The sequence below is a fragment of the Notechis scutatus genome, chromosome 2, assembly GCF_049901735.1.
Source record: "Notechis scutatus isolate UNSWTSFEM ecotype Mainland chromosome 2, rNotScu1.2, whole genome shotgun sequence".
Lineage (NCBI taxonomy): Eukaryota > Metazoa > Chordata > Lepidosauria > Squamata > Elapidae > Notechis > Notechis scutatus.
This window is the reverse complement of record NC_142010.1, coordinates 127,182,588-127,207,313: the sequence shown is the minus strand read 5'-3', so window position 1 is coordinate 127,207,313 and position 24,726 is coordinate 127,182,588. Positions and strand designations below refer to the sequence as shown.

Below are 24,726 nucleotides of genomic sequence, written 5' to 3'. Positions count from 1 at the left end.
TAAGAAAAACTACAAATTCATATTAAAATAACATATTGAAGAAGGAATATCTACATCAAGTTAGAGTCTACAAGATGGTTGTAAAATGGCTCTGGGAGAGAGAAGAATGATCTCCAATTTATAGAGAGGCATGTAGAAAAGGGGCTCTGGGTATTTCCATGGTAGATTTGGGCAAGTTCATGCATGGGCAGAGTTTATTTAAATTTCCCAGGAAGCTTGAAATTTGCACTTTTAGCCTGGCAACCATAGAACTGCATCCTGGAGAACGCAAGGAATTCCATGCAAGTGACTGGGAGAGAAGAGGTTTAATACAGTATGGAAAGAAGACAGCTCCTCTGCCCACAATACAAGTGTTAGATTCCTCTGCCCCCAAGTGTCTAGATTATTTTATTACATTTATGTGCCACTCATCACCCTGTCCAGCGATTTTTTTGAATAGTCTTCAAAGGCAGCTCCATGTGCAGATGCAGCAGCCTGGAAAATTTCAATTAATGGATAATAGCAATTACAATTATGTCTAAATGGATTTATAGCTAGTCGTATTACCAATATTTCTCTTTCTATATTCAGAGCACAAGGAACTTTGTTTTTTATGGTGAGAGCCTTCAATATTTTGTGACATAGTTTGTGTGTTTAAAAAAGTCTCAAATATTCAGTGCTTTAAAGCAACTTTAATATGGTTGGGTCTCTGGGTATGTAATATTTGGAATACAGGTAGTCCTCAATTTACAACAGTTTGTCTAGTGGCAGTTCTCAGTGAAAAAAGTGTCTTATGACTCCTTTTTACACTTACGACCGATACAGCATTCCCTTGGTCATGTGATCAAAAGTCAGCTGCTTGGCAACTGACTCATATTTATAACGGTTGTAGCCTCCCAGGGTTACATGATCACCCTTTGCCACCTTCTGACAAGCAAAGTCAATGGGGAAGTCAGATTCATTTAACAGCTGCAGTGATTCACTTAACAACTGTGGCAAAAGGGTCATGAAATGGGGCAAAACTCACTTAACAAATGTCTCAGCATCACAAATTTTGGGCTCAACTGTAGTTGTAAGTCGAGTATCTGTACAATTTTAATCCTCTTGAATATAGAAGTGGGAGAATCTGGGAATATTATTTCAAAGGGTTCTGGAAGTTGAAGATTGAGAAGTGCTGGATGACTGGATTATAGTTGGTAATCTTTTGTTGAAAATGTCATAAGTGGTGTGCAGTCTAGAGGAAAATGTGTTCATGTATGTGTAAGAGCAGGGTGATGTGAAACAATTTTGACAGGATGGCTTGCTTAGCTTCTAAGAACAGGTATGGTTGATCAGATGGTATTAGATGCAGTGGTATTGCTGTTCTGTAAAAAATTATTAACTCGTTAATATTATCTTGATTTTTGCCTAACTTTACTATTGAGTGTCAATGGAGCTTCATTTGAATCCTACTGATGATATTTGAAGTGAGCTTGAGTGAATGGACAACACTTGGTGCTTATTTTGTGAAGTCATCCAGCATATAATGTGCCAGTATGAAAACATAACTACCTCATTTAATTCAATAAAGGAGTTAACTAAGGGTCAGTTGTGTGATTGCTTAACAATTGGGGTTGGTTTGGGTAAATCTTGTTCTGTATAAGGCTCATAAATGGCTCTTCATCACAGTGACATTCTTTTCTTTAATATAATTTTTATTGATTTTAATTACAGTAGTCAAAAGTAATAACTAAAACTAGGTGAGAGAAAAGAATGGAAATAAAGAATAAAGTGTAGGGGGAAAATATTATATACTAGTTCTATACCTGTGCTTCACTACGAAACTATGTGATCGGGCTTAGTTTTTGGGGAGGAAAATAAGGGGGGGGGGGGAATTGTGCCTCTTCCTACCAGCATCTGTCTACCTACCATTCATCTGGCTAGCATCCTGTCAGTGTGTGCGAGAGTTGAGGGCTGTTTGGAAACTGAAGCAGTGTTTGCTGTGTGAGCAAGGAGACAGCAAGGAGCCTGGGCGTGGTTTAGCTGAACTGTTCTGTACTAAAGCTGGTTGCTGCTTTGAAAGTAAAACTGAAACTCCTTTCCTCTACTTGTGTTTTGCATTTAGAACAGATTTCTTTTCAGGTTGAGAGGGGGAGGAGAACTCCTTAGCATCAGAGCATGTTAATAATAATATACGAAATACTAATGCTCTGATGGTCATTTTGAAAAATCCTTTCTTAGTGAGCACCTAGAAGCCAAGAGGAACATATGTGGCAAATTTCAGATTTGTAGGCTTTACGGTTCTGGAGATTTTGTGATGATGCGTGAGTGGTATTTTGCTTTTATATAGATAGATATCTTCCAAACTATCACAAGTCCAAAAATACTTAATAACTCTTCGCTCTGTATAAGGTTAATTAGTTATCCCTTTCTCCCATTTCTCATTCCTTATCTATAAGCAAATCCATAAACATCAACTTTTCCATTTTGCTCGTCAGCAAAAATGTTCATAAAGGGTTGCCAGAACATTGATAAAAATGTCTTGTTTTAACCTTGATCAGATAAATCAACTTTATATTCCTTCCTTTCACTTCTTAAAATTTGACTTTGATTTCTCTTCAATTCTTCATCTGCATAGATTTCTTCAAGGCTCTTTTGTAGATCCTGCAAGAAAAAAGTTTCCAATTCATTCTCTTGGTTTATTATTTGCATTTCTCTTTAAATTATTAAAACTTCAGCCAGTTTCTGTTGCCTATCCAACACAGGTAGTCCCTGATCTATGATCAGTGGAATGGCTCGCCTTCAGATGTTATGGCTGCTCCGTCACTAGAGGATTTTAAGAAGAGACTGGACAGCCATTTGTCTGAAATTGTATAAGGTCTCCTGCTTGAGCAGGGGGTTGGACTAGAAGACCTCCAAGGTCCCTTTTAACTCTGTTATTTTCTGTTCTATCAGTTGCCCAGTGACCATTTCAAATTATGATAGGGCTGGATGAATGGTGGTTATGAACTCCTTGGAGTTCCAGCCACTTCAGCACTTGCGGTCCTGTGATTGTGATCTGGGTGCTTGGCAGCCAGTTCAGGCATAGAACTGGTTGCAGTGTCCTGCAGTCATGTGATTGCCATTTGCTACTTTCCCTGCCAGCTTCCCCAGAAAGTCAGTGAGGCAGCTGGCACGGAATGTTGCAAATTGTTGGGGGAAGTCTTCTCCATCTGCCCACCCTCCCTGACCTGCGTCATACCTCCCGCGTACCCTCTCATATCTTTGCACATCTTCCCTGATCCTCACTGTCTCTCACACACAACCCTTTGCCCCCTTGTATACACTCTCTCCAACCTGTGTGCCTCTCTCACATCCTCATGCACCCCTTTACACTCTTGGGACCCCACCCCGCCCCATGCCTCTTGCACACTCCCAGGCACCTTCTCTCACCAATGTTGTGTCTCTTGCACAACTTTGCTCTCTCCTCTACCCAGAAGCAACCACTTACATGCCTGCCGGCCTGATACAAGTTCTTTCTGGCTTCTTCACTGATCTTGGTTGTGGGAAGCTGGCAGGAAGTTGCCTCACCTAACAACTGTGGGATTCACTTAACAATGGCAACCAGGACTGTGGGGATTGCTGTTGCTAAGCGATGCTAAGCGCGCTATCCGACCACATCACTCAATGATGGAAATTCCAGTTCCAATTGTTATATAATTGTTGAGGATTTTCTGTAAAATACCTTTTCTTCCAATTGTTATCTCAGCCTGTCATTTATAGTGTTACATTTTGTATTTTATCATACTAGGTAAAATTTGTTCCACATCTGTCATTCCTTCATTAATGTCTTTTAGACATAGTCTATTCATGACTGGTAGTGTTGATATTATAGATACTAATTTCTGGCTCTGTTCTTCAAAGATCTCCTTTAATATTTCCAATGTTCCAATGTTATAATATTTTGTTTTCTGCAAGTCCCAGTATATTAATTGACATCAGGCTTGTTATTTATCTAGCTTAAATTATTTGGTCCCTTCTAATGTCCAGTTTCTAAAATCATCATTTATCTTTTATTATGACTTGCACTTGCCAGGATAACCAAAATAGGTCTGTTTCCCCCAAAAAGTTGTTCATTTTTAAAAATAATTAATTCCAAAATCATTATTTAAACATTTATCTGGTCCCTTTATCTGTTGATAACTTTTTGGGTCAAAATCTTATTTAATTTTTGCTGTTTATTTCAAGTTCTTTAAATTCTTAAGATTATAATTAATTTTTGTTCAGAGTTGAAAATGAACTCGTCGAATGAAGATTTTTTTCAAACCTATAGTTATGAAGGTTCCTTAATACCTTTAGAGTAGTTTAGGCAATTTCCAAAAGTGATTAGAAAATGAGCTTTTTGAGCTTTGTGTTGTTTAAAAGATTCTGCCACAATTGCAAAAAAGATAGCTAATCCCTTCACCCGAAGGAGTCCATTACCCTATGGTCTGCTTATGAGAAGCAGCCATTAGGAACACATGTGGGCGATCTCTTGTCTTCTCCTTATCCAGAGAGGTTAGAAAGAATTATCTACTCAGTGGTTCCTTAGTCTTTTCAGCAGTTGTTAGCTCCACTTTTGCAGAGTCATCTTCAGCTTGCCATACCATAGGGCATGCTAGAGGGTCCATTTGTGAGAGATCTACATTTGATAGGTCCCAGGAGTTGGGCCTTCTTTGCCTTGGGGGCAACTTATGAAACTCTTGTCTCTCCACCCCTCCCAGTTAGGATAGCTGTATCACTCTGAATGTTCAGGAGATCCCTCAAGACCTGCTTATGTCACCAGGCTTGGGGAAACTGATGACATTTTAAGGTGGCTCCTGTATTGTGGATGACATGTGATTGCTATACTTTTCTTTCCATTTATGATTTGTATGTTTTTGATTATTTTAATAATTTTTTAAAAATTGTTTATAATAATTGCTTTTATATTGTAGTTTTATTTGAGTTTTATACTCTGGCCAGAGTCATTTCTGGTCAGATGGGTGGTTGTATAAATCTAATAAATAAAATGATACATAAATAAATACCTCTCTCAGAAGTTACCCATCTCAGGGACGTTTTCACCACAGAGATTCTAATATCATACCTCACTGCCACGAGATTTTTGAAGACCTCTTTAAAGTAGTCATTAAAGGCTATTAATCCCAAGAAAGCTACAAACAATTTCTAATGCTCTGGAGCCCCACTGATCTACAGTCAAAAACAAACTTAGAATGGAAAAAAATTGGGGACAACAGTAAATCTTCTCAACAGTGGCAACTCTCTGAAAATTACTCAAGTGCATGGCATAGAATTATCATGAAAATCACAACCCCAGACCAACATCCAGGGAATTGCAGGCCTCTCACCTAGTTTGTGAAGGTTTTATGATTCCATCAGCAAAAAAGAACTAGGTAAAAATGGGGTTACAGAATAGGAAAATGCAGATTCCCTGCTTCATCGGGGGAAAAAATATTAATTTTTGTCCCAAGTTTGTCAAAAAGCATCTAGATGAACCTCCAGACTTCTGGAGAAATGTTGTATAGATAGATATGTTCAAAATAGGGCAGGGCAGGGGCCCCCAACCCACAGTCTGTGGATTAGCCTGGTCTGTGGCATGCCAGTAACCATGCCGCACAAACAAGCAAAGCCCTGTTTATGGAATGCAGGGAGCAGGCAAAACCATGCCCCCTCCGGTCTACAGAAAAACCTTCATGGAACTGGTCCCTGGTGCCCAAAAGATTGGGGGGCACTGATCTAAGGAGGCTATATGAATATTCCTATGTCTGGTAGAAGAAAACACTGCATTCCACAATGAGAATCTCATACTTATTATGACATTTGGAAATGGCTTGGCTTGGCTGCCTTAATTCCTGGATGACTTGCCATTATTGAAGGAAGCAGATTTTCACAGGAGAACATCATGCTACGTTTCCATCAGTGGAAAATGAAGCATAAGTGGGTTATGGAGCAAGACAATTCCAAGCATGTAAACAACTCTTCTTGTAGATGGCAGATGACAAAGTCAACCCCATAGAAAAATTCTAACAGGATCTCAAATGACTACAGTAGTTCATGTGAGAAAATTCTCAAATGTTAATGAGTTGAAGCTCTTTGTCTTGGAGGAAATGGGCTATGTAGTGATGTGAAAGGCTAGTCACCGATTACTGCAGCTAAAAGTAATGAACCAGCCACTGAATTTAACAGGTAGGCTAATTACTTTTTCACAAAGGCAGATTGTACATTGGATGACTTTGTTTATAAAATAAATTCCAGACTTGGTATCATTTGTTCATTCAGGCTCCCTTTATATAGTATAGCTATAAGACTTGTAAAGCATTCACAGACAACTGTCCAAAAATTCAGATAATCTGAAAAATGATTTTTTTAAAAAGAACAGCATAGATTGTAAAGTTCCATAACTAATGTCTGGTAATGAATGCTATTTAAGTATCTAAAATAGACAATATTATGATTTACTATAATCACAATTCTGTGACACAGAAATTGTTTTCATAGATTTGATTTGCAATTGTAATGTGACAGAGAGAGCTCCAATTATTTTTATTAATTGAGACGCGTGAAAGTTTTACTTTTTGGTTAGAAGAAGGCATCAGTATAGAAAAATAATCACATTTCCTGTTAGTGAGTTGTAATGTTTAGCCAACTATCTGGTTCAAATAATTCACTTAAAAGCTTTAGTTAAAAATGTTAGGTGTGAACAGCCAGATCTACGTTGGGGGGGGGTTTTTGGGGGTGGGGGGGGGGGGGGGTTTGGGTTGGGGGGTTGTTGGGGGGTGGGGGGGGGGGGTCCCGGCATATAAAGAGTTCAATTAGCTGTTTTATTGTTCAAGCCTATTATACACTCCTGTCTTGTCAGACTGACTATTTGCACCTGGGTAAGACTAGATAAGGTTCAACAGCATTCAAGGGAGTGTCAGAGTGTCCATCTAGGGATTCCAGACTAATTCTGCACTTGACTGCTTCCCCTGGCTCAGCCAGTCTCTCCAACAAAAACTCAATGATCCATCAGGTCATTGTTTCAGAGGTATTTCCTTACCAGATCCCTCAACACCTTCAGCCATGGCAGAGCTTCTAATGCAGTGGTCGCCAGCCGGTGGGCTGCAGACCACTGGTGGTCTGTGAGAAAATTTTGGTGCTCCACAGAGAAATGTCCCTCTCAAAACACCCCCGAAATCAATTAATCCAGGCTGTGCAGGAACACAAGGCTGCGGCAACCACATGGCCCACCGACCTAGTGGCTCCCATCCTTTGGCCGAGCGCAAAACTTACCTTGAGTAAAGCCACACGAGCTGGAACTGGAAGATAAGACCAATGGTGGGGGAGGGAAATCCACCCCAGGGTTGCTTGCTGATGGTGGGAAAGTCAGTCCCATATTCCAGAGCTGCAGTAGTCACAGGACTGGCCCTTTGGTCATCCTGGAGCAGCTCCAGGATGACCAAAGGGCCGGTCTTGTGACTACTGCAGCTCTGGAATATGGGACCGGCCCGTGGTGGGGTTGGAAATCTGCTTACCGGCCATGACAAGGTAATGGTGCTGTTGCGGCAAGAGGAGGGCATAGTTAAACCACCACATCTCTGTTCCCAGCTGAGGGTTGCAGTCAAATTCCCTGCTCGGTCGGTGTTCTGGGAAGATGTGGCTCAGGGATAAAGGGGCTTCCCTCTGCATGAGCAGGCAAGTCGGCAGGGCACTGCCCGAACTGGTGCCTGGGACTCAAAGGCCCTCTTCCTCCAGCCTTGGGAGGGGTGCCGCTTCCTACCCTGCTCCCCGTCGGGTAAGCCCAGTCGGGCGCCACGTGTTAGGTCTGGCAACGGACAGGGAAATGCTGCGCCCTCCCCCACTTTTTGCAGGGCCTGCTGGCGAAGCACCCCTCTCGTGCGCCCGCCACTGCAGTTTGGTACGTGAGGGGAACAGGCTCCATGTGGGGGAGGGAGACATGCTCCACGCCCATTGTGCTGAGCCAAAGGCACTGGTGGGCAGGGGAGCAGCGGCAGCCAGCTGGTGAAGTGGTGATGCTGGTGGGTGGACTGCTGCATGCAGGGAGGGAAGCGCGTGGGAGATGGCAGCGTCAGAACCCTCCCTGGCTCTTCCGCGAAGCGCCTTGCACCAGCCGAGTTCCCTGCCCCGCTTCCCACCTTGCTTGGAATCCTTGCGGCGGCACATCGGATAGGACGGTGGTAGCAGTGGGGGGTGGGGTGGGCTAACGAGGCTTCCCAGAATTCTCCCAGGCTCTTCCAAGCTATCTGCAAAAAAACCCCTCTCTTTCTCCCTCTCTCCTTTCCTTCCTCCCACTCTGTCTTTCTTGCCGTGCAGGAAAGTTCGGCCGGGCTCCTCGAGTGAAAGAGGTCCGCGGGATTTAAAATTATGAGTTTGGTGGTCCCTGTGGTCCAAAAGGTTGGCAACCCTTGTACAAATGTACTGCCTTCACTGGAAAAGTTCTGAAAAATTCAGTGAGATATTCAAAGATGAACGTGCCTTCAAAATAGCCCATGTTGAGTTGTATAGCCCAAACAAACATCAGGAGTTGACCACAGGAAATGTGTTAGCACTTTCTATCTGCCATAAAATGTGTTATAATTGTAATGACATCAAATATTTTATAACATTAGCCAGATTTCAATTCCATGAGAGTCATGGCTTCCAAATTTTGGGCGTATTCTGTAAGTTAACCCAATTGTGGAAATGCCTGGTTCAAAAATCGTTACCCTGTAATGCACTGTTTCACCTAGTTGAAGGTTTACATACAAAGTTTTAGTAGTATTTAGATGTCTTTGGGTAGTGGGTCATTTTTATTACCATGATTGCTACAAATGTAAAGAGGAAGTCATATTACAAGGAAATACTTTTAATTTTTCCCCACATATAAGGGGGAATTACTCTTTAGTTGTGTGAAATGTATCAAAAATAATGGGTGTTTTTCTTAAAATTATTTTAATGCAAATTTTTTGTTTTTGATGAAAAACAAAGATTTAATTTATGTGACCTGGCTGTCGTAGAAAGTGTGGAGAAATGAAGAAGTCATCAGCCTAGAATCGTTATGTTCCTACACACGGTCTAAGTCCAATGCCTCTTGAATTGTATTGACACTTATCTAGCACCAGTTTAATATTGAACTTTGGTTGACTAGATTCTTTTGTATAGGTTTGAGCAATAAGACTTGGACTTAGAATAACTTTATTGTCACTTTGAGTGTACACTAATCGGCATACATTACAATGAAATTTCGTTGAATACAGCTCTCAAAGGGTCACCACCTCCAATATACACTACATAAACATAAATAAATAAATGAATGAATGAATAAATAAATAAAAATGTATGTACTCATATGATACAAAGAAACTGTCTAGTTCGGATTATACATGTACATGGCGAGAAAAACGAATCTTGCGAGTTTATAAAAAATCTAAACTGCTACTTAATGTATGGTCCTGATTCTTTGTGATGACATTGCCTTTATTTTAACAAAGGAAAAAACCAGTCGTGTTCCCCACCCTAGTGCCCTTCAGATGTATCCTCATTTTCTCTAGCCAAATTGGGATTGCAGTGGTGTGACTTCAGTTTGAACCAGAGTGAGCTACAGGCATACCTTTGAACTTTATGGAATCCTTGGTTATGGGGAAATTTATTTTACTTATTTATTATTTTTTCTTTTATACTGCTTCAGTCATCAGGATTCTGGGAAGCACCCCAGAGCAGGAACACGTCGTAATGAAGTCATAATAATACAATTTGTCATAGTTAATAATTACAAACCAATTAAGTAATTATATTAACTAACATGGCCTCAAACCATAGCGCAGGAGACATATAAATTTAATAAATAAATTTTTAAAAATTATATTGAAGTCTTGAACCTGGATTTCAAAAGCAAGCCTGCTAACATTTTGAATTGGACTATCCCATAGAACTAAAAAGAGTGCAATATATCAAACTACATAAGAGGTTTACAGAGAGATCAGTATTGACCCCCAAAGTTTGTTGTAATTATTGTGGTACTAGTTAAAGTTGTATTTATGAAATGATTTTCATATAAATATTTGGGAGTCAGTGAACAAACTGAAACTTCATGGTGGGTTTGGTGAACTGAAGAGTGAGGACTTATTGCTGCACACTAGACATGTCAAAAATGCGAGCCACATCCAGCCTGCGATAGGCCCAGACTTGTTCCACGGAGACTGGCCTATGCGGCCCCATCCCATCCCATCCCGGCCATGCCTACCCAGTCAGCTGTGACAACCAGGCCACGCCCACCCTGGCCCCCCAAGAGCAAACAAAATCCTGATATGACCTGCAATGGGATCGAGTTTGACATCCCTGCACTAACTACACTGTCCATTGAGCGCAGGAGAGCAACAAGCACAGATAGCATCTGGGTTGCTTGTCAGTTTCAACTCATAAAGGAAAGTTCTTTTATGTTTTGTTTTCCCAAATGCTGCCTGCATGTTGCTGAACATTTGCTGAAAGCCTGAAAAGTTCCTGTTCCTTCAAAAAGAAAAGCATTGGGTTTTTTTGTTTTGTTTTTTCTTAGTAGGGGGAGCTATGAGTCTGTTTCTCTTGGGTTGAATTGGATGCCCTGGTAATATCATGGACTGGACTGTGCATTTTCTTGGCAATAATATTTGGTTAGTAACAACATTAAAAAATGTAAAAAGGGCTTGTATCTACTTTTTAGGATATGGCCTTCATTTTGCTGCCCAAAACTCAAAAGCACTCATCAAGTCAGCCAAAGTAATGCAACCCTAAACTAGCCTAAAATGAGCTTCAGAAATTATTAGTCATCTCCAGGATTCAGGCTGATGGTTGGAGTCATCACACGATATTGATGTTTTAGTGGAAATGCCAGACTTTTTGATGGAGAACCAATTTGGTCTAGTGGTTAAGGCACTGAGGTAAAAAGCTCACTGAGATTGTGAGTTCAAGTCCTGCCTTAGCCATGAAAGCTACCTGGGTGACTTTGGCTAGTCACTCTCTCTCAGTCTAATGCATCTCACAGAGTGGTTGTTGTGGGCAAAATTGGAAGGAATATTACATATGTTCACTGCCTTGAGTAATTTATAAAAATAAAGGCAGGATACAGATAAATAAATGAAGACTGCATTTAGAACTTTAAGTGTGCAAGTTATATTCTGGGTCACTAAGTTGTGGCTCTCTTCCCATCCCTATCCCATTTGTCAGCAAATATCCTGCTAGATATTGGATAGATCCATGCTGTGCTAAAAGTAGCTACTGAAGCCAGGCCATATCCTGGGTCTACAGTTTTCACTGAAAAGAGAATTAGGCTCCAGCTATCAAAACACTGGCTTTGGGCTAGATGTCTTTGAGCTCCATGTATTTGTCAAGAGGTGTTGTGCTGGAAGAAGATTGGAGGAGAGTGTGTTGCTTTGACTTCCTGGAGGGGAAAAATGTGACATACAGTAATGTATGTATGTATGTATGTATGTATGTATGTATTTGATTCTGGCTTAGCATGTTGTGTTAAGTTGGCCAATTGTAATTAAGTCACAAGTTTTATTTAAAATGTACCCTGATCAACACAGCATCTGGCATTGTCTGTTTCAGGGTGTTGGGAGTTGTGGGTTCTCATCATTGTGGGCGGGCTTCTCGTTGCATACATTTTGGTGCTGCTATGTTGTTTCTGGAATTTTGATTTGGCGATGGTAGTGTAAATGTTGGTTCTGATAGTCAGAGCCCAAACCATTAACTGTTTTTACGGAATTATCCCTGTATTTTATACTCCCAACTGAAAATTGTGAACTTTGATTAATGTGTGTAGCTACATCTTTAAAGCAATCAGAGTAGCGTGATAAAACCACTTTACTCCTTATCCCGGAGCTGCAATCCTTTTCAAAAAAATTAACACAGACCCAGTAGCATTTGGGTGTAGCATTATGCTGCAAATAATCTAACAGAGAGAGAGAACTAGTCATTGGAAGAGTAGTGACCTTTCCTATGATGTGTGACCTTTGACCCAGGAACAGAATTCAGTTCTGGTTCTCACCTTTTCCTCTGCTCCAATTCAAAAGTGTCCTTGACCCATCTTGAGCACCTTGAACACCTCTTGCCAAAAAAAAAAAAAATGACAAATAGTTTTTTTTGTTGCAGTACTCAATGAAGATGTTACTTGATTTATTTAAAGAAGCTCATAGCAGAAGTGAGCAGCAATCTTTTTATTCCAGTGCATGACGGGTGGGGACGGGGTGCAGCTAAAATGAAATGTAGCTAATGTGGTCCCAGTTTTCTTTCCTTCCAAATTCAGGGGAACTTGAATGATTCAGTGCGAGTGGTGATGTTCTATTTTATCACCCTGGGTCTTGTGTTTAGCTTTAAACTGCAGCATTCTTATAAACTGTATGTTGTACCTTAGATCTTTGTCCTCCTCTCCCTCTTCTCTTAAACTTCAGAAAAATAGCATTGTTGGGAAGACCCACTTCAGATTATCAAAGTATGGGATGTGACCATTAACTAAAGATAAAACTATGGCATCTTTGGATATAGAGTAATGAATTTTAATATACTTGTCACCTACTAGTTTTTCATTGGGAAATTATCATCCAAATAATTTTGGACAATAAGTTTGCATTAATCCAAATTATGCTGATTTGCATGTAGTGCTTTTTTGTAGAATGAAATTGTTTACAGTGTTCTTTTTCTATTTCTCACTAAGCTGTTTACTCTTACAGCAGTTAGTGGTATCTAGCTGAGTTTAGCTGATTTGAAAAAAAATTGAGCGGGGTTAGGCCTGCTTAAAACTTGGATGAAAGAACACCAAGAAATGTCATAGCTGTAGGCTAGGTTGGGAATTCAAAAAACATATTCTGACATAAGACAATAGCAAACAATTGTCATATTGTTGCCAGGAAAGTAAAGTAAATGGCTATGTCTATGAAGTCAAGGGACATCAAATTTGACTTAAGGGAGATTCACACTGGCTTTGTAAACACTGGTTGTATTGTGTCAGGCCATAATGTTGCTTGTTTGAACTCAGTTTCTCTTTTTAAATGTGACCTTCACCAATATGGCATAGTTATCAAGTTATATTAAAACTTGGTTAAGCCCAATTTCTGTTTGGCTCAGAGGTTCTATATAATAAACCCATTAACTAATGGGTCTGGATTTGTGAGGGTCTTGTCTTTCAAGCTAATTCTGAAAGTAGTGACCTTACAAGATGAGTCTAGATTTGAGTTGGCTTAGATATATGTCAAAGCAATGAATTCTAGATTGATAGCGGTGACCTTTGTTTGCTTCTCACCCTCCTCTTAGTTTGAAAAGGTGCCCAGTTCAATCTTTCCTTCAAAATGGAGTTTCCATTTGCAAGAGTCGAGGATTCCGCTGCTATGGCGATCGTGCAATTCAGGCCTAACAAAAAGCAAAACCAAACTTTTTCAGTAGGGCAAGAAAGAGGTATGGTGCAATTTGGACAGGAGAAAGGACAGAGAGCGACACACATGTCTCTTTAGTCATCCTGGCATCAGGAAATAGGCCCGAGATAGCTGATGATTAAAGGAGTATTGGGTTCTCTTGAGCTACAAGGCCTTGCCTGGAACCTAGGCCCTAAAGTAAATGGCTTAGGAAAAGCCTCCTCTCCGTCACCACCCTCCATAAGGTTTTAAGCAGCTGCCTTCTAAGTTACATTTCAGGAGTGGTCCATGTTTGCAGCTACCACTTTTAAAAGTTCACAGGGCACTTAATCTAAACCAATACAAATGGCTTACCCCATACAAGCTTTTGTAAGCTTTATTTTATGAAGTCACTATTATTAAGGGAGCATGTGGCAAAATCTCTGTATCAATAAGGAAAACATGAAGGAAGAGGATATCTTCTCAAGAAACTGCAGATTAATTCCCCGTTTGGTTTAATGTCCTTTAAAAAATGAAAAAAAAAGGGGGGGGGGTTTGAGGAGGCGGGCTAAGCTACTTTTTCTACACGAGGCCTACAGAATCTTGCCTGAACTGAAGTCTAAAGAGCACGGCTGGAAATAAAAATGAGGTGGGAACACAGCTTGGGTGTAACACTTTTGCGAAGTGATCAGAAGTATCTCAAAGGAACCAGTAGTGACTGGCCTCTTAGCTTTCTCCAGGTCCCTCTCCTTTCCTTCTCTCTGCCTGGCTCTGTATATATATGCTTTTCCTTGCATGAATTAATTGCCCTCTCTATGCTGTTCATCCTGTTTGGCAGAGCTGTGCACATATCCAAATTTCAAGAGCCCTGTGTGATTTTTAGCATGCACAGGCACTTTTTTGGCCCCGAGCCCAGGAAAAGTCACATCTGTTTTAAGATGCTACTGACAGATGTTACATGTGCACCCATACAGTCCCCAAGTCCCACTTTCACAGATCACTGCACAGTAGGACACTTGGCATTAGGGTGCTTCTGTGCTTTGCATATTATTTACACCATTTAAACAGCTAGTTTTCTTCCTTTTGTGTGTTTGTGTCTGTATATGCACGTTTTAGTCGTCTTCACTCCTGGTAACAACATGAAAGAAGTCTCTGCAGTTTTCTTAGTATTTTCAAAAATGGTTTCCTTTTGCTGCCTTCTTGGTGTTGAGAGTAAGTATCTGGCTCATCATCACCCAGCTGGCTTTGTGTCTAAGGTAGGACTAGAACTTCTTCTGTTTCTAGCCCAGTGCCTTTAACCACTTCACCATATCAACTCTTTAGTTACAATACTACCCTTGAATGTATCTCTAATATCTGCTGAGATCCTTTAGGATCCGATAAAGATGGAAGCCAAGTTGCACACTGTTAAGACACCATATTGTATCTTACCGTTTCTTGGATTCTCTATTTTTGATAGTCAAATGGCCGAAGAAAAAGTATAGATGAAGATGACCCGCGGGGCATTTGATTTCTAGTCCTTTCTCTAATCACTTTGGCTTAATGAGCTTCACAGATCTTCATTCTGTGGTAGATATCCTGCTAGTGCAGCCAGAGGGTTTGGATCAGAGATGGTATTCAGCAGGTTCTAACCAGTTCTGGAGAACCGGTAGTGGACATTTTGAGTAGTTTGGAGAACTGGCAAATACCACCTCTGACTGGCCCCACCCCCACCTATTTTCTGCCTCCTGAGTCCCAGCTGATTGGCTGGGTGTTCTTTTGTTGCCCTGCACAGGAGAACGGAGCTGTAAAGCAGGTTAGTGGGGTGGGGAGGGAATGGAGATTTTACAGTATTCTTCCCCTGCTACGCCCACCAAGCTAGGCCCACAGAACCGATAGTAAAAATTTTTTGAATCCGATCACTGGTTGGGATCCCTGCTTTTTCTACAATTTTCATCTCCTGCTCTTTCTCACCCCTGCCTCTTTTAGAGGGAACATCAGCTGAAATATTTTTTGTTGCTTTCTATGTTTTTTAGTTGAGGTCAGTCTGTATAAATGCCAAAGGACCTTCTACAACTTCGCCCACCTCTTCCTGATAATGGTGGACTTCTTCCTGTCCCCTTAACAAGGCAGTTCTTCCATTGGGAATTATTGTTTTGAAGGAATTGCTGTGAGGCAGGTGTCGCTTTCCTGGATTATAGCAATGAATCAGAACTACAGTATTATCTCTTCGCAGGTAGGGATGGAAGCTGTCTTAAACTGGCCAGTTGCTTGTGAATGGTTTTGCCTTGAGGTAATTTTCCTTGGTTGGGATTGCAGAATCTACTTTAGAGGCAATAATTAGAGAAGAAAACAGAAGAGTAAAAATGTGGAGTGAAATTCAATAGCCGTGATCATGTTTGGGTACAATGTAATAATAGCTTTTCATTCTCCATAAATCCACTTTAATGTTATGCACACAAGAGATCTTGGGAATTTTTAAGGCAATAAGGATTATTATTATTACTTTTCTTGTCAGAGTACAACATGTGTACAATGAGATTGGCTGAGCTTCCCTTCGTGCACCCCCCTCGTGCACCCTCCCCCCCCCAACACAACTCACAGTGAGAACAGAAATCCCTAACCCAGTCCCATTAGTTAGCTAGTTGTTTCCTGTTAGCTTTTTGTGTAGATTCTGGGTACCCAACTTGCCTTCCTGGACCATCTGATTTTATATTCCTATTTATTTTAATTAAATGATAAAATAGTATTGCTGTAAAGCAACATGTCAGTTTTGATCATCATCTTTATGTAAATGACATAAGCATCTTAAAAAATTCTTTAGAAGCATGATCATCCTCTCCATAAAGTCAAAGATATGTTAAGGTGATAGACAGTTTTGAAGGCTTAGAACAGGGGTAGTCAACCTTTTTATACCTACCGCCCACTTTTGTATCTCTGTTAGTAAAATTTTCTAACTGGCCACCGGTTCCACAGTAATGGGGATTTATAAAGTAGGGGACAAAACCCCTTAACCGCCCACCATGAAAGCTGGAATGCCCACTAGTGGGCGGTAGGGACCAGGTTGACTACCACTGGCTTAGAATGATGGAGAATTATAGAATAATGAAGACGAGATCACTGAATTCAACAGAGAGTAATCTCACCAGTTTGTCTTCTGGAAAATGGATGTACTATATATAATTGGCTGTGTTCTTCATGGCAATATTGTGAGAATGCCCATGTATTCCCATCAAAATTCCAGATGTTGCCATTGACTGAAAAATATTGTGAATTATACATTTCCACAACATGTGGATGGAGTAAAGGAATAAACCAGTTTGTTTTAGGATTGTACGTTTTTAATGTCCATTGCCTTACTGATTGCAATCGTAGTTTACTGTTTGGGTGATGGGTAAATATAGCGTGCATTTTATAGATTTCCTGGTTTAATCCTAATTTATTTTTGTATCTTGCCCAAACCTGAAATGTTAAAAGAATGGAAACTAAATCAGAAATACTGCTTCTGCCAGAATGAATCTGGTTTGTTGAACAAAGTGTGTCCTGGTTTAAGTTACGATATCAGGATGAGCATAGAAATGGGAAAACCACAACACAAATGACTTTACTTAGGCATGCTGCACGGTTTTTATAGAAGACCTTTAAATGGTTCATTGAACAAACTGATTGCTCTAGTAATAGCAGGATGGTCTCTGAAGGTTACTTTCAGGTAATTTATGTGAACATACCTATCAGGGCAAATGGAACCCATTTCCTCATCCATTTTCTTGTTTGCCATAACAAATAGTATGGTTCTTATTTACTGAAGGGACATTAATTTGAGAGATGCAGACACTGCTTCTTAGTTTATGAGTCAGAATATATTTGGAACTGGCTAGGGATTTCAGGAGTTTTAATCTAACACATGGGATGTTATATGTTTCAGGTGATATTTCTAACTTTTAATATTGTTAGCTTTTTGCCTTTCATTTTTCTTTTTGTGGAAATAGTGTGAGCTAAACTTGTTTCACTTGTGCTTAGCACTTGGGAGTTTTAGGGCTGAAAATTTTGAGTTTCTGCTTTGGAGAATGTATATGTTTGGATTTATCTCATACTGTTGTACTAAAAGATGGAGATGTTGTAAGGCAAAGACAAACATAATCTATTAGGATTACTGCAATACTATATTATTATTAAACATATATTATTTAAAATCCACCTAAGAAACCTAGTTACAATAAATTACATTCAGAAGCCTTTTAGCTAGGCTGTATCTTTCCCACAGGGCCGTTATTACCTACTGCCCTTTGGGAAGATTCTTAGTTTTTTTTTTTAAAGTATGTTTTAAAAAACAAACAATTGGGGTTTTTTTCTTCATATTTGTTGCCTGTAGCCAATTCTTGGGTGGCTGGGGAGTCTTTATCCTCAAAGGCAATATAGAGATAATTTTTAGTAAATAAATAAAAGGATTGCGAGCTTGGGTGAAGATACCACTAGCAGTTTTACATATCTTGTGTTGGTTGCAGAGTAATGTTATTTTCATACAAGGAACTTAATACAAAGTTGTGAAGTCTTCTTTTACGGCTGGAGCTCATAAATTAAACATCAAGAAAAGGAGGGAACCTATTTTTCTTTCCCATACCACCAATCCATTGACAGTGAGATTTCTCTCGTATAGCAGTTTTTAAAATATTTGATTTGTATTTGATTTTATAATGCACTTTAAAAAGCCCCAAAGTTGTAATACTAAAAGCAGAGGTTGCAAGTTTTCATTTGCACATGACATCTAGTAGCAAGAATATCAAAATAAATATGCTGTGTTGTTATACACAGTGGATGTTTGTGTTAATGCTTATTACAATGCCCTACAATTACATTTAAGATAACATTTTTAAAAATGGTAAGTATCTCTGCACCGTAAGGATGAAAATATTACTTCTATGAAACTATCGTAGCCTTTAGAATTTAACACTAAATTCAAAATAACACAAATACATTTAGTTGCATAAAGAATTTTACTTCTGCCTAGGATATGCTAACCTTTATATCACCATTCCCTACTTGGGACACTTTCAGATGTGTGGGCTTCAACTGAAGAATGCCCAGGTTGGACAAGGCTGCTTAATACTAAAATCTGATCGTGTTTTTCTTTCAATATAAATGTTTGAAATTAAGGGTTGCCATAGGTAAGATTTAAGGGATGGGGGTATTTTCTTAACATTTATGTTGATTAGGGTAGAATAACTATAAAGGTAGTCCTCGACTTACAACCACAATTGAGTCAGAAATTTATGTTGCTAAGTGGGAAATTTGTTAAGTGAGTTTGCCCCATTTTACAAGTTTTCATGCCACATTTGTTAAGTGAATCACTGCAGTTGTTAAATTAGTAATGCCGTTGTTAAGTGAATCTGGCTTCCCCATTGACTTTGCTTGTGAGAAGATCACAAAAGTTGATCCCATGACCCCAGGACACTGCGACCATCATAAATATGAACCAGTTGTCAAACATCTGAATGTAAATCACATGACCGCGGAGATTCTGTAACAATTATAAGTGTGAAAAATGGTCATAAGTGACTTTTTTTTCAATGCCGTTGTTTTCGAATGGTCACTAAACTAACTGTTGTAAGCCGAGCACTTTCTGTACTGAGTTTGTCGTCCACCATTTGTATCAACTACAGCTGCTTGGTAGGGCAAGCCTTAATTACTGAAATGAGAACATTCTCTTACAGAGTTCTTAATCCTAGGCAACTCTGATCCAATTGTTCTTTGATTCAGAACAGATGTTTACTCCTTTTGAATTATTGGGGGGGGGGGGACACAACTCTTGCAAAACTCTCAGAAATCGGTACTGTTTTTGGTAATGTGCACACAGGCATGCTTGGATGTCATCGATCGGGGTTTTCAATATCAGAGAGGTCAGTAACCTGATCTTTCTTTTTGTTCCCCCAGAGTTATTCTTTTCCCATTGCTTATGCTGTCGCCCGGCCTTCCCCAACCCGATACCCTCTAGATGGGCGAGACTGTAACTCCTGAATATGGCAGTCAGCATGGCAATGGGCAAGGGGGTTGTAGTTATCACAACTAACAAGATTCCAGATCAAGGAATGCTGCCCTAGTCCCAAGCTCATGCCATTCTTTGTTTTGTATCCTTACTTAATCGTTCAAATAGTAGACTAGATTATGGAAAACAAGTGGCTATAAAAGTGCCTGTGTTAACATAGTCTTATTATATGAATGTTTTTATTATACTTATACCTTACTGTAACCAAACAGCTCTCAGCAATCGACACAGTATAAGGAAAAATGATTTGAAGCATCCACTTTGCTCCATTAACACTCTATTCAATAGCAGCACAAAGTGTGTAGCGTAAATTAGAGCAGTTTCTTAATGGAACTGGTGAAAGAAAGTGAAATGAGCTGTTTTCTCTTGTTTTCTAGGTCTCTTTGAGACAGGATGGATGATCAGAAACCACCTGGTGAGGACCAATGCTCTGGTACACCAGGTAGGTATGCCCATTTTGGTCTTTTCTCTTGATGAGCAGTTTTAGGCAGATATATTACATCACACAGCATGAAGATGGGTGGATAGTAGTATTTAGAAAACATGCAAGCTGCAGTTATAGAACAAATGACCTCCTCCTCCAAATTACACCAACAGTGGCTAGTCAGAATTTTTCTTTGATGCTGGCAAAATGGCAGTAGCATGTACCATACCTGAGGACCGCAGGCTAGTTTAGGGGGTAGGTTAGGGGTTCAGGATTTGCTGTCCGACAGAAATGACTACTTCGCTCTGACTAATACCTGAGCTTACTCTGCTGTCACCAACAATTTTGTGCTTAAGAAGAGGGTGCATTTACGTATCTCTTGGACTACAGTTAATCCACTTTCTAGCATAGCCAAATAGTTGGGAGATGACATGGTGAGGGGGCATGTTTTAGCCTGAAGAAGATAAACAACCTGCTTTATACTTCAATACTGAAAAAAGACAGTTGAAAATGATTTATGCTTTACCCTCGTTAAAAGTAAATTGCAGTGATTAACAGTTACTCTCAAATTATTTGACTGAGGCTGAATAGAATTCAGTTTGTTTTATCTCCAGACCAGTTCGGATGAGTAGGTTCTTAATATGCTTTTGTACAGGGACAGGTCATTTAGGGCAGGGGTCCCCAACCGCCGGGCAGCGGACCGGTCCGGGCATGGAACAAGCCTTACCGGGCCGCTGGTTGCTGGGCGCCGCCATCTTATTTTTGGAAAGCTCACCGGAGCGCTGTTTCGTCATAAAAGATGGCGGCGCCAGCGCTTCGTGAGCTTTTCCGGTAGAAAGCCATTTCTACCCGAAAAGCTCACCAGAGCGCTGGCGCCGCCATCTTTTGACGAACAGCGCTCCGTGACGCCACCGAAGCGCCTTTTCGTCATAAAAGATGGCGGCGCCCAGTTGACGCCGGTACCGGCCGCGGCGCCCAGCTGATGTCGGAACCGGGCCGCGGCGTCGAAAAGGTTGGGGATCCCTGATTTAGGGTATTTACTACCTGTTGTTTTTCCCAAGAAGGGAGATTCAGCTTATCAGAGGTTTGGCATATTTTATTTCTCTTTCCAAAGTAAAATGTCAAAAGGTTTAGATGTTCCAAGTCTGTGAAACTTTGATCTAAGTCACTTTCTCCTCATTTTCAAGCCAAGCTTTGTGCAGATGGCAGGGCTTCCTATCGGCATGCTAAGAGACTGCTTCCTGAGGGTGGTGGGGTGTTAATGGTTTCACTTTGAGAGAGAAATGGGCTTCTGTGAAATAGGACTGAATGGAATAGGAACATGAAGCACAATATATGTTATGTGATTCTTTGATCTAATTTCCCAAGCTAAAAAAAGGAGTTGTTTTGGTTTTTCATCTTGTGACAGGTCTCCCCAGCCTAGTGAGTTCTGGGTATGTTGGGACTGCAACGCCCACAATTTCCTATAAACACAGAAACTGTATGAGGATACTGAGGGCTACAGTCCCAACACTCCCAGAAGCTGCCTGGTTGGGAGAGGTCTTATGTGGGATGGTTCCAGTACTCTGCTGAAATAATTTGTAAAGGTGTATTTTATTCCACATTCATAAGTGGGCAGGAATGGTAGTAGCTCATGTCCTCTCCTCATGAAAGGATCACCAAAGAATTTTTATTTGCTACATGTGAGCATAGTCTCCATGTAAGTTTTCTTCTTTTTTTGCAATTTGGAGGGGGAAAAAACCAGGCTGCAAAGAACTTCTAGTGTGGTGGAATGCTGTGAAATGTCCTTTTGTTCCTTTTCTAAGATGCCACTCAGTCTGTCGTGCATCTGGTACCTCATCTGTGTAATTTATATGTTATATACACCCTCCACTTTCAGATACTGGGTTCATAGTTTGAAACTAAGGGAATGCCCATCATTATTTGTCAGGATCCATTGAAATAGATACTGCACTTGCTGATTTGGAGGAAGATCCCCACATGCTTTGACATCCTCAGAGCAAGCAATGTGGCAGAAATCATGAGGCTTATGCCAGGGTGCCACACACCAGAGTCTTAACAGATGTCCTCTTGCAGCAGCAGCAGCAGCAGCAGATGGAATTGTCTCCTCAGAAGAGCAGGGCAGTGTGGAAGCTGATCCTCTGAAGCCGCCAGAAGAAGGCCTTGTGAGAGAAGCATTGGACACGGTGGATGTTAAAGAGGAATTGCTCCAGACTTGCAGGTGAGAAGTTGTTTGAAACCATGTAGTGTGGTTTTGACTCATTGATTAACTCTGAAACGTAGGGGGTAGGTAGGCCTGGATGAATGCCAGAGGTTCAACCTGACGTTTGTAGGATCTTGCTTGCACCATAGCACTGAATGTGAAGTGGAGTATACATGGTTCTGATAGCAGAGGACATTTCTAGTGCAGGGTTGAACTGCGGGGTCCTTGGTGCTCTCCAAGTTTGGTGGGTTTTCTTTTTGCAGACATAATGAAACACCTGCAAGAAAGCCACCAAGCTCAGAGAGCACCAAGGTTATACAAGGCTGTAACCAGGGATAATAGAAGCCTGGAGTGTTTATGTATTATGGAGAGTTGGTGGGATTCCATTGATATTTTGATCTGGATGGCTCCTCTTAAGAAGGCTTGGTGTTTCGGTTGCTTAAGGAATCGGAGAGATTTTCATTCCTTTGCAGTGATGAGAGCTTTTTATTTTCTTCTCTGCTTGCCTCCTTCAGCCTCCCACCCAAACGCTGTGCGTTCTGTAACTGCAGCAAGTGGAGCTTGCACGGACAGCGAGAACTGCTGCGGTTTGATCCTGCACCTGGCTGGACGGCGGACCTTTCTGATTTGCCAGAAGGAAAGCAGCCTGCCTCTACAGAAGCTGGAAATGATGATCTCACCCTGATTGGCTTTGCAGACAGTGTGTCAGCAAGGGAGGTGTTTGAGCCAACAGGTGAGTGGTGGGTGTGGGGAAGCTTCCATGAAGGGGAGCCTGGTTTTTATATTCATTGTGAAGCGGTTCACTTGTAACACACGAGGCTCCTTAGGAGCCATTGAAAGCCACATCCTGTCTTAGGTGTAGAGTGCTGTCAGTCAAATGGAACGGCAATTCTTGCAGCTCCTTAACATATATTTTCTCCTTCCTTCCTTCCTTCCTTCCTTCCTTCCTTCCTTCCTTCCTTCCTTCCTTCCTTCCTTCCTTCCTTCCTTCCTTCCTTCCTTCCTTCCTCCCTCCCTCCCTCCCTCCCTCCCTCCCTCCCTCCCTCCCTCCCTCCCTCCCTCCTTCTCCTACTTCTTACCCCTCTCTCTCTCTGTGTGTGTATCAGTTAAGGTAAATTAGGTAAGGAGAGGGAAGCCTGATGGGCTCAGCTTCCGATTAAATGGAATCCAAGGTCTCCATACTGGACTCAGATAACTTGGAACCGTGTCTAAAGAAGCAGAACTTTGCCAGCATATACTCAGTCCCAGGGGTCTTCTTGGCCAGAACCAGGCTTTCAGTCTATTCACAGAAACACTTCTAAATTTCTCCCCTGTCCATTGTTTTGTGGAAGAGGTTTGGGAATAGCAGCTGTTTCTGAATAACTAGGGATTTGAAATGGTAATTCCTGTATGGAGGTGCAGCAGCAGTCCTTGGAATAATACATTCCTCCTCTTCAATTATATCTCCTTGTTCATTCCAAATTCTCTTACCTTATCAGCTACCTCAAACCATAGGTCCCTCTCCTTGGCTGAACTTCTTAATATCATAAGGGAAGGTTAACCTTTGCATTTACCTGTTGTTTTATTTGCCTTTCTTCCTCCAGGGCACTTCTGGGCTCATCACTGGTGTGTGGTGTGGTCAGCTGGAGTTGTACGTGCAGAAGGGACGTGGCTGAGCCTTGTGAACAAAGCTGTCATCTCAGGGATTGCACAGGTCTGTCCTGGGGGAGGGAGGGCGGGAGGGAGGGAGAGTTCCTTTCTAACGGCTAGTGAACAAGGACAGAGCTTTGCAGGCTCTTTGTTGAAGGGGTTCCACAGGATGCAGTATCATGTACCATCAATACAGTTAGTCCTTAACGTATGACCATAATTGGGGCTAGAATAGCTGTCGCAAAGCAATGCAGTCATTATGTGAGTCATGCATGGTTGCTAAGCAAATTGCCATGGTTCTTCAGCAAATTGTGTAGTTGTGAAGCAAATATGGCTTCCCCCCATCTACTTGTCAGAAGCCCCCTGGGAAGGTTGCTAATGGTGATCACATGCTGTCATAAATACACGCCAGTTGCCAGGTGGCCACATTTTGATCTTGTGATTTCAGGGATGCTGTAACAGTCCTAAACGTGAGGACCGGTTGTATGCTCAGCATCATTGTAACTTTGAAAGGTCATTAAACAAATGCTTATAAATGGAAGAATACCTGTAGTTAAACTCGGAGAAACAAGAAATAAGGATATGCTCCTCTGAAAGTGCATAATCTAATCCTCAGTCATGTCTTTACACATAGAATAGAATAGAATAACAGTTGGAAGGAACCTTAAAGGTCTTCTAGACCACCCCCTGCTCAGGGAGGAAACCCTATACCAGTGATGGCTGACATTTTCGGTACCAAGTGCCCAAAGCGTGTGCGTGTGCGCGAATCCCCAAAATGCAATGTGTGTGTGTGTCCCGCGCCCCCACGCATGCATATGCGACCCCCCCACATCCCTGCGCATGCGCATGACTTCCATGCATGCGCCCCACTCCCACGCATGTGTGCGAGACCTCCATGTGTGTGCCCCGCCCCTGCACATGCATGCATGACCCCCGTGCGCCCCTGCCCCTGGTGCATGCATGGCAGAGACCCAAAGACCAGCTGGCCAGAAGGAGGCGCATGCACGCATACGCGTTAGAACTGAGCTGGGGCAATGGCTCACGTGCCCAGAGAGGGCTCTGTTTGCCACCTATGGCATGTGTGCCATAGGTTCACCATCATGGCCATATACTATTTCAGGCAAATGAT

At 41.3% G+C, this 24,726-nt stretch overlaps 1 protein-coding gene across 11 annotated transcripts in view; it reads left to right on the top strand.

Moving 5' to 3' along the window:
- The window catches only part of KMT2D (lysine methyltransferase 2D), a 113,509-nt gene that overhangs the window by 5,500 nt on the left and 83,283 nt on the right, over nt 1–24,726 (top strand). For 6 of the 11 annotated variants that reach the window (XM_087956136.1, XM_087956144.1, XM_087956141.1 and 3 more), the window contains 4 exons: nt 19,717–19,783; nt 21,842–21,986; nt 22,484–22,701; nt 23,552–23,661. In XM_087956136.1, coding sequence (XP_087812262.1) covers nt 19,735–19,783; nt 21,842–21,986; nt 22,484–22,701; nt 23,552–23,661 — 522 coding nt within the window. In that variant the 5' untranslated portion in view covers nt 19,717–19,734. The remainder of the gene's footprint in view (nt 1–19,716; nt 19,784–21,841; nt 21,987–22,483; nt 22,702–23,551; nt 23,662–24,726) is intronic. The other 5 variants (XM_087956140.1, XM_087956138.1, XM_087956135.1 and 2 more) reach the window with 5 other exon arrangements.